At 39.4% G+C, this 10,359-nt stretch overlaps 1 protein-coding gene across 2 annotated transcripts in view; it reads left to right on the top strand.

Moving 5' to 3' along the window:
• LOC133617871 (biogenesis of lysosome-related organelles complex-1 subunit 2-like) overlaps positions 1-2,983 on the top strand; it is an 87,576-nt gene extending 84,593 nt beyond the window's left edge. For both annotated transcript variants that reach the window (XM_061978196.2, XM_061978195.2), the window contains exon 5: positions 2,507-2,983. In XM_061978196.2, the coding sequence (XP_061834180.1) occupies positions 2,507-2,538 (32 nt within the window). In that variant the 3' untranslated portion in view covers positions 2,539-2,983. The remainder of the gene's footprint in view (positions 1-2,506) is intronic.
• Positions 2,984-10,359: the final 7,376 nt, after the last annotated feature.

The raw sequence follows: 10,359 nt of genomic DNA on the forward strand, positions 1-10,359 counted from the left end.
TATCCGTTCCAAAAAGGGTGAAAACTACGCGAATTGCACCTTGTGCAGACAAGATTTTTCGATCGGACACGGAGGAATTAGCTATGTAAAAGACCACGTTGGGACAAAAAAACACAAGTCTAATGCCGTTGCTAGCGATACAAGTGGAAAACTTTCAACGTTTTTCGTCGCCCAAACAGATTCTTTGGATGTGATAAATGCCGAAGTTTTATTTACGGAGGCAATAATTGAGCATGGACTTCCAATCGCACTGGTCAAAGTCACTGTGACTGATAGAAAAGTGATGGTTTTAGCAACATTTTAACCTGTCTGAATGCTAATAATCATTTTGCGTCGGAGGGCTTCGCCCCCCCTGAACCCCCCCCCCCCCCCCCCCATCTGGATTCATGAACTTAATTCTAAACATTTCTTCACAAAAAAAGAAATCTTTAACATCAATATTTATGGAACATGTCCACAAAAAAGCTAGCTGTCAACACTGAATATCGCATTGTTGCATTTCTTTTCACAGTTCTTCTTGACAGACATTTTAGTGAGGGTCAAACCATCATGGCACGGGGGAAACTCTGGGTTTATGGTAATGAATGGAATAGCCTACTTGATTTAATGTTCAGTTTATGAACTTACATTCATATTTTGTTGAAGTATTATTCAATAAATATATTTATAAAGGATTTTTGAAGTGTTGCTATTTTTAGAATATTTAAAAAAAATCTCACATACCCCTTGGCATACCTTCAAGTACCCCCAGGGGTACGCGTACCCCCATTTGAGAACCACTGTTCTAAGTAACAAAGACTTAATTTAGAGTTATTTGGTTAGGGTTAGAGGGTTAGGGACAGGGTTAGAGGGTTAGGGTTATAATAAGGCCATGCCAAATAAGGCATTAATAAGTACTTAATAATGACTAGTTAAGAGCCAATATGTTACTAATTTGCATGTTAATAAGCAACTAATTAATGGCGAATATGTTCCCCATACTAAAGTGTTACTATGTTTTTTTTACTGGTGCACAAAATGAACCGTGCATAAACATCACCTTGTTCAAAGAACAAAACCAACACAGTGCATAAACTCACAACAAATTACACACCTGCAATTCAGTCTGACTTCTGCTGTTGCCGTACCCGTAATACGCAAATAGGGAGAAGTTTTTATTTACACGATGAGTCGGGTGTGTTTTGACCTCTGCCGAACCCCTGAGCACGACTCACCGAACCCCTAAGGTTCCATCGAACCCAGGTTAAGAACCAGTGCTTTATAATGTTATCTGCACTTTTTTTTTTTACAAAGGTAATAACTTGATTGTCAATTAAGTAATGTACAACTCTACCTCTGTTTGCATGTTCAATATTGAAGTGCAACTTTGTCAATAATTTATTTTGCCATTTTATGTATGGTTTTAGTTGTGTATATATGAGGGTCCCGCACCCCCTCCATAACAGACAGTCTATTTTATTGCCTTTGGTTGGCATTTTTATTCAAGTGCAAAATGTTGCTAACTTATGGAGTGTATTATAGTTTTTATTATTGGTGCATTTTATTTAACTTAAATATTTCATAGTTTACATTCTAATTACATTGTAAAAATATACAAGAAATAATTTTTTTGGCATTTGAAAGGGTATAATTGCATTAGTACCGAATTTTTCGGAGTATAAGTCGCACCGGAGTATAAGTCGCACCTGCTGAAAATGCATAATAAAGAAGGAAAAAAACATATAAGTCGCACTGGAGCCCGGCCAAACTATGAAAAAAACTGCGACTTATAGTCCGAAAAATACGGTGTAATGTATTACCGTGACATCCATCCATCCATCCATTTTCTACCGCATGTCCCTTTTGGGGTAGCGGGGGGTGCTGGAGCCTTTCAACAGTGGTTAATTCGGTCTTAAAATACTGGTGACAATAATATTGTTTATCAGCAATTATTTGTAGGTCAAAATATCGTCGAGCAAAATGTATTAGGGTCAGGGATTACCAAAGACAATACGAGCCCGACAACGGCAGATTCTTCAAGAGCAGATACATTTTCATGTTTGTTTGTCACATGACAAACACATGTTTTACAATTACGGCACGGGGCTGCTGGGTACTTACGACGGTTTTGCTCCTGGTGGAAGTAGTTACGCTATCATTGTAAACTGACCAATAAAAGGACTTCTAACATTGTTCAGAGGAATCATTTTAAGTTGAAACGCAAACAAAGCTTTAGAAAACACATGTACAAATGAGAACAACTTTTTGATTTGTAAACAAAACCATAATTTTTGTAAATATATTTTATAGTTTGCAAAATAATTGTTCTGATTCACAATCTTTTTTGTTTGCTTGCATAAGACTCTGCCTGTACAGTTCATTGAATATTATAGTTTGTTGTTCTGCATTGCATTATATAGTCCTCCAGCAGAGGGCAGTATTGCACCACAAGCCAAACTGCTGAAACAATTGCAAAGCATTTTTGTTTCATACATCTTTCAACATTAAGTTTTCTTTCTCTCCACAGAGGCCAGATTTAAAAAACTGGAGAAGCGTTGATGGTTTCAGAGATGCAGCGCTCTTGACAGTGGACGCTTAAATGACACCCGAGGTCACACTTGACACCCAGAAATGGGATAAGTGTGCAGCAGATCAAGGCTGCAGGGTTTGAACACCTATATCACAGTTTTGATGCAGCCAAGAGGTGTGTGAAGCACTTTGTGTCAATAGAAACATTCTGTTTGAACTGTACACAAACTAACAATGTTAAAAGATGTTGAACACCACTTATCAAATGTAGAAATGTACATGAAGCATGCTCAAAGACTACTGAAGGCAAACAACGCTCCCCCACGACAAGCGTATATAATTTATGGATCTGCTCTCCAGGTTAGTGCTGTTTGTCTGCAATTTGATACGAGTGAAATGTTTTACATGATGTAATATATATGTATACAAACATTTAGAGTCAAGGCTTTTTAAATAAAACACAATGTGCATTTAATCGCACTGACCCTTTTACTCAAGGTTGTGGCAAGTTTCTAGTGCAGTCAGACCCAGTGGACGCAACATTAGTTTCTGTTGTACTACATGATGAGATCCAGTACGAGAGTTGTCAACAGTTCTGCAATTACCCAAACGACAATGTCAGAGTTAGATTGACACCATTACATTTGAAATGATCAGCGTTTGCAACAGAACCGCAATCTATCTGTGGCTGTGCTTTGCAGGGGTGATAGATCATCATGTGGTAACTTGCATAATGGAGCATGAGGAATTTCTATAGTGAGCAAAAAACATTAAAAGCAAAACAAATGTATTTAGAAATTCAAACTCATTTTTTTGTTTTTTTTCCCAAGTAAGACAAAGCAGCCAGTGAGGGCTTTTAGATTGGAAAGGGGGGTTTAGGGGGGTCGCTGATTATTGAGGCAAGCGACATGTTATTTCATGGTGGATCCTCCAAGACTACATTTACACAACATCCAAAGTGGCCCAAATCGTATTTTTTTGAAAATCGTATTTTTTTCCAGCTGACTGTTAACACTGCAAGTAAAATGTGATCTTGTGGCCTGGGCGTCATTTGCATGCAGAGTTCGATAAAGTGAAAACAAAAGAAGTCGCTACTAATACTACTACAAAATAAAAGTCGCCACCGTTGATATGGTCACCACATCTTAAAAATTAGTGGGATTTTTTTTACGTGAAAATAAATTGAAGTAACATAATATATGAATGGATGTACAAACCCCAAAACCAGTGAAGTTGGCGCGTTGTGTAAATGGTAAATAAAAACAGAATACAATGATTTGCAAATCCTTTTCAACTTATATTCAATTAAGTAGACTGCAAAGACAAGATATTTAACGTTCGAACTTGAAAACTTTATTTTTTGCAAATATTAGCTCATTTGGAATTTGATGCCTGCAACATATTTCAAAAAAGGTGGCACAAGTGGCAAAAAAGACTGAGAAAGTATGAGGAATGCTGATCAAACACTTATTTGGAACATCCCACAGGTGAACAGGCTAATTGGGAACAGGTGGGTGCCATGATTGGGTATAAAAGCAGCTTCCATGAAATGCTCAGTCATTTACAAACAAGGATGGGGCGAGGGTCACCGCTTTGTCAACAAATGCGTGAGCAAATTGTCAAACAGTTTAAGAACAACATTTCTCAACAAGCTATTGCAATGAATTGAGGGATTTCACCATCTAAGGTCTGTAATATCATCAAAAGGTTCCGAGAATCTGGAGAAATCAATGCACGTAACATTGAAAGCCTGTGACCTTGGATCCCTCAGGCGGTACTGCATCAAAAAGCGACATCAGTGTCTAAAGGATATCACCACATGGGCTCAGGAACACTTCAGAAAACTACTGTTAGTAACTACAGTTTGTCGCTCCATCTGTAAGTGCAAGTTAAAACTCTCCTATGCAAGGCGAAAGCCATTTATCAACAACACCCAGAAACGCCACCGGTTTCGCTGGGCCCGAGCTCATTTAAGATGGACAGATGCATAGTGCAAAAGTGTTCTGTGGTCTGCCGAGTACACATTTCAAATTGTTTCTGTGGACGTGTGTCTTCCGGACCAAAGAGGAAAAGAAACATCCGGCTTGTTCTCGGCGTAAAGTTCAAAAGCTACTTTAAATTGGAAATAGCAACAACGGAGGATGAAGCTTATCCACTACAGCGTCGCCACGGACTACAATGGCGGACCTGCGCAAATTTTCAGGACTTGTGCAGATACCAAATACACATCAGCAGGTATCAGAAGGTAAGAAAAGTTGGTTTTGCATAATATCACAAAACAAAACGCCAGATAATGTCTGCTAATAGGTGCCAATTTTCGGTCCTTATACACATACCATAATGATACCAGTATGTTGAAGCACAGTATGTCTGACTATGGTCGCCGCAATGCTCCGACAATCCATCAAGCGTTGCAGCTTCTTTGCTTACCAAAGTCATACAAAAACATTTTGACAGATTTTTGAGCGCCGTGTGTAATGTTCTATATTTTCAAAGAAACCTTTAAAGTTTTGGTGTTGTTTACTGGCATCATTTAGTTTGAGTTCATGTTTCTCGCCTGGAAAAGAGTGGAGTGCCATCTCCGAGTTGGGGAGGAGACCCTGCCCCAAGTGGAGGAGTTCAAGTACCTCGGAGTCTTGTTCACGAGTGAGGGAAGAGTGGATCGTGAGATCTACAGGCGGATCGGTGCGGCGTCTTCAGTAATGCGGACGCTGTATCGATCCGTTGTGGTGAAGAAGGAGCTGAGCCGGAAGGCAAAGCTCTCAATTTACCGGTCGATCTCCGTTCCCATCCTCACCTATGGTCATGAGCTTTGGGTTATGACCGAAAGGACAAGATCATGGGTACAAGCGGCCGAAATGAGTTTCCTCCGCCGGGTGGCGGGGCTCTCCCTTAGAGATAGGGTGAGAAGCTCTGTCATCCGGGAGGAACTCAAAGTAAAGCCGCTACTCCTCCACATGGAGAGGAGCCAGATGAGGTGGTTCGGGCATCTGGTCAGGATGCCACCCGAACGCCTCCCTAGGGAGGTGTTTAGGGCACGTCCGACCGGTAGGAGGCCACGGGGAAGACCCAGGACACGTTGAGAAGATTATGTCTCCCGGCTGGGGAGAGGGAAGTCTGGGCTTCTCTACTTAGGCTGCTGCCCCCGTGACCCAACCTCGGCTAAGCGGAAGAAGATGGATGGATGGATGGATACTGGCGTCATCTTGCAGTCTACATGTATCTCTTTTGTGTGACTACCATCTACTGGTCACATTTATCATTATACCATGTACCACATAAAATAGCTTTGAGGTCGGTAAGCACAGCCAGAATTTTTCCGTACATAAGTCGCACTGTCGATTTATTTCTTCAAAATAGCCACCCTTTGCTCTGATTACTGCATTGCACACTCTTGGCATTCTCTCGATGAGATTCAAGCACACCTGTGAAGTGAAAACCATTACAGGTGACTACCTCTTGAAGCCCATCGAGAGAATGCCAAGAGTGAGCAAAGGGTGGCTATTTTGAAGAAACTAGAATACAAAACATGTTTTCAGTTATTTCACCTTTTTTTGTTAAGTACATAACTCCACATGTGTTCATTCATAGTTTTGATGCCTTCAGTGACAATCTACAATGTAAATAGTCATGAAAATAAAGAAAACGCATTGAATGAGGTGTGTCCAAACTTTTGGCCTGTACTGTACATAAAAATCAAGGCACTTCAACCAGGTTGAGCAAATTATTTATTTAACAAAACATGTCAAGGAAGAAAATAAAAGCAAATACAAATAGAGTATTGAAAAATAATAAACAATAGGATTAGATACAAAAGACAAAAAAGGCTAATCTTGATCACTTTAAATTTCTCCACTAAAGATAACAATTTAAGGGCATTTTCCAAGGTTAAATTGATAAATTGAGAGCAATATGAAAATGTAGGTTTTATTTTCAGAAATCGACATTTATGTATAAAAAAATGGCCCTCGCATACTTTCTTTTATGCAGTATATGAAATGTATTATTCTGTAGATGTAATAAGCGGTATGCCAAACTGGAAGAAACAAGTACACCGAGCGAGTGTACGTGATAGACGCTTCATACATGTGTGTGTTTGTGGAAGGCCTAATCCAAAACAGGTCTCTGTCATTAGTCTAGTTGGGGCCTCCCTCCCTTCACTGTTGCTGCACATTGATCCTTCCATTCCATCTCCCTCTTGTTTTTGTTTTGCAGCACCTCAAGGTATACATTTGGCTCACCAGAGGCTCACGATTGGGGTCTATTAAAATGATTCTGGGTTTTGCAAAACGCTGCACGGGAGGCCAACAGTCAGTCAAGCACAGAGAAGGTAACAATAATTATGATAAATGTTTCTTTTGGTGAGATTACACGCAAATAAGACTTGCACAATTACAATACAGTTTGGGTGTGTGAAAGTCCCCTGGATGTTGCCCTGAACGCTCATTAGAGGTACAGACCGAGCACGAAAAGCGTAGAATTCCACTGTAAAAAACATGTGTGTCTCTGGTTGCCAAGTCAAAATGACCTAAAGGGGTGATTAAGACATCACGGCATATCATAGCAATCCCCAGATCATGTGGTGGCTGTGGTTAACATCGCTTTGAGTCTTATTCCAGTCCGCAGGTGTACATAATGATTTTTAAAATGTAGTTTTAGGGATGGGTTCTTTTCAAGTTTAAACCAATATGGTACCTGAGAATCGGTACCCCTATTTAACGGTACCAATTTTCTGTACTTTTGCGTTGTTCATGTGGTAATAAATATTTATTGTGTAATTATGAAATCTCTCTTTGTCCAATTGACATTTACCACTAAGTTTTTGTTTTATTTACAATCTTGACTCTCATTTGTTAGTAGTTCCTGTATTTTTTGGAGTATAAGTCGCACCGACCGAAAATGCATAATAAAGAAGGAAAAAAAATCATATACATGTATAAGTCGCACTGGAGTATAAGTCGCATTTTTTGGGGAAATGTATTTGATAAAACCCAACACCAAGAATAGACATTTGATAGGCAATTTAAAATAAATAAAGAATAGTGAACAACAGGCTGAATAAGTGTACATTATATGAGGCATAAATAACCAACTGGTATGTTAACGTAACATATTATGGTAAGAGTCATTCAAATAACTATAACATATAGAACATGCTATACGTTTACCAAAAAATCTGTCACTCCTAATCGCTAAATCCCATGAAATCTTATACGTCTAGTCTCTGACGTGAATGAGCTAAATAATATTTGATATTTTACGGTAATGTGTTAATAATTTCACACATAAGTCGCTCCTGAGTATAAGTCGCATCCCCGGCCAAACTATGAAAAAAACTGCGACTTATAGTCCGAAAAATACGGTACTCATTTTGGGTTGTCCGGAGTGTGTTACCGTAGTCAAGAAGTAGTCTTTGCCATTAGGTTGAAGGTGCCTGTTTAGCCCTACAAAGTCTTTATACTGTAATTATTGTATGTTGTGGAGGTTGCCCTCCTGTGGGTTCTTCTGACCACAAAGATCCTCTGGTGAGCCCGGTAGTCTGGTGCACACGCGCCAGGTCAGCACTCTTTTTCATCAACTTTTCAGTCTTTCGGCTGCCCTTCCTCTTACGGCGTCGTCTCGTGCGCATGTGTGGCTCCTCTCGCTCAAACTCCAACTCCAACTGCCTTGTCTCGTCTCGGCTGCTGCTAATAAGCATGGCAGGTGATTGGATGATCATCCCCAGCTGGGTAATCCAATCACCTGCCAGCTGTGCTTCGAGGCCGGTCCTTCCACACCCCGCTCTGCGGCAGGCCCGCAGACCACGCCCCCCCTCCACATATGTATTACACACCAGCTTTTTGACTGTAACATGCTTCTTAGTTGTGGTTTTGTTTAAAAAAAAATTAAAATCACTAATGCTAATCTTTAGCATGTCTATGGAAAATCCAATGTAGATTAGCATTGAGTTAGCACATTTTGAAAAGTGGAGCTTGGCATTTTTTTTTAAGTGCTCTCCATCAGGCATGCTTCTTTTGTTGGCATGGAAAATTGCAATGTTATTTTGAGCAGGGGTGTTCAAACGTTTTCCACAGAGGGCCGCAGATTGAAAAAAAGAAAGAATGCGGGGGCCATTTTGATATTTTTCATATTCAAAACCAATACAATATATATTGTAACCCTTAGGGCTCCCCTCTATTTTGGTGAATGTTAAATCATACAGTGCGTCTGGAAAGTATTCATAGCGCTTCACTTTTTCCACATTTTGTCATGTTACAGCCTGGAATACATAAATTTTTGTCCTCAAAATTCTGCAGACAATAACCCATAATGACAATGTGAATCTCAAGCTCCATCAGTTTGAATGGGAAGTGGTGGTTTTCATCCAGGATGTCTGTGTACATTGCCAGACAGAAGCCATTTCTTAGTAAAACGTTTGCCAAAATGCACCTGAAAGACTCTCAGACGACGAGAAACAAAATTCTCTGGTCTGATGAGACAATGATTGAACTCTTTGACGTGAATTCTAGGCGTCATGTTTGGAGGAAACCAGGGACCGCTCATCACCAGGCCAATACCATCCTTACAGTGAAGCATGGTGGTGGCAGCATCATGGTGTGGGGGTGGTTTTCAGCGGCAGGAACTGGGAGAATAGTCAGGATAGGGGGAAAGATGAATGTGGCAATGTACAGAGACATCCTGGATGAAAACTAGCGCTTCTCATCCAACCTGATGGAGCTTGAGAGGTGCTGCAAAGAGGAATGGGTGAAACTGCCCAAAGATAGGTGTGCCAAGCTTGGGGGCTCGTATTCAAAAAGACTTGAGGCTGTAATTGCTGCCAAAGGTGCATCAACAAAGTATTGAGCAAATGCTGTAAATACTTACTTTATGTAGGTGTGTTTTTTTTAGTTTTAATACATTTTGCAAAAAAAAGTTTTCATATTATCATTATGCGGTATTGTGTGCAGAATTTTGAAGACAAATATAGATACATTCCATTATGGAATAAGGCTGTAACATAATGTGGAAAAAGTGAAGCGCTATGAATACTTTCCTGATGCACTATACATTAATATTGTTATACTTTCATATATACTTAAATATCTATATATCAACTTCCGATCGATCTGTTGCCATAACATTTATTTTTATTTTTTATTTTTTTTAAATGTTTTTTGCCTTTTTATTTTTTTAATTATAAAGAAAACCCTGTTTGTATGGAAAAAACACAAAATATGCAATATTTGATGTAATATATTTGATTTGGCAAATAATTCATAAAAATATTGCTTTTAATGCATTATTATTTGACCAGTGACAATTAAAAAAAAATATGACGAAAGGTCTCAAGGATCTAAAAGGCCCCCCCACTCATTAGTGTTGAAATTAGTCAAATCAATATATATACATATTACTTTAAATGCTTAAATCTCTAGATCAACTTCAGATCTATCAATCCATTATAAGTAATTCTTTTTTGCTCTTTTTTTTTTCCACTTTTATGTTTTTCTTGTAATAGTATTTTTTAAATGTGCAGCGGGCCATACAAAAAATAGCTGCGGGTCACAAATAGCCCCCGGGCCGCACTTTGGACAACCCTAATCCGGAGGCAGTCTACTATGAATACGCCAGTGGTGTGCCGTCAGGGCCAGCAAGGTCTTCTCTGCTGGCCTAACTTAACCAGAAATCATGATCATAATTATATCTGAAAATATTAATATTCTCTTCATGTCATATTATGCTCCTTCCAGTGCTGCTGTTTTTAGGTTTTTAGTGTTTGTATCCAATCAGAATTCAGCTAGCTTATGTTGCCATGCTGCACAAAGTCTGCCTGGGGACTTCAGAATCAACAATGCGGGCGTCCGTGCACTG

Source organism: Nerophis lumbriciformis, linkage group LG18 (genome assembly GCF_033978685.3).
Source record: "Nerophis lumbriciformis linkage group LG18, RoL_Nlum_v2.1, whole genome shotgun sequence".
Taxonomy (NCBI): Eukaryota; Metazoa; Chordata; class Actinopteri; order Syngnathiformes; family Syngnathidae; genus Nerophis; species Nerophis lumbriciformis.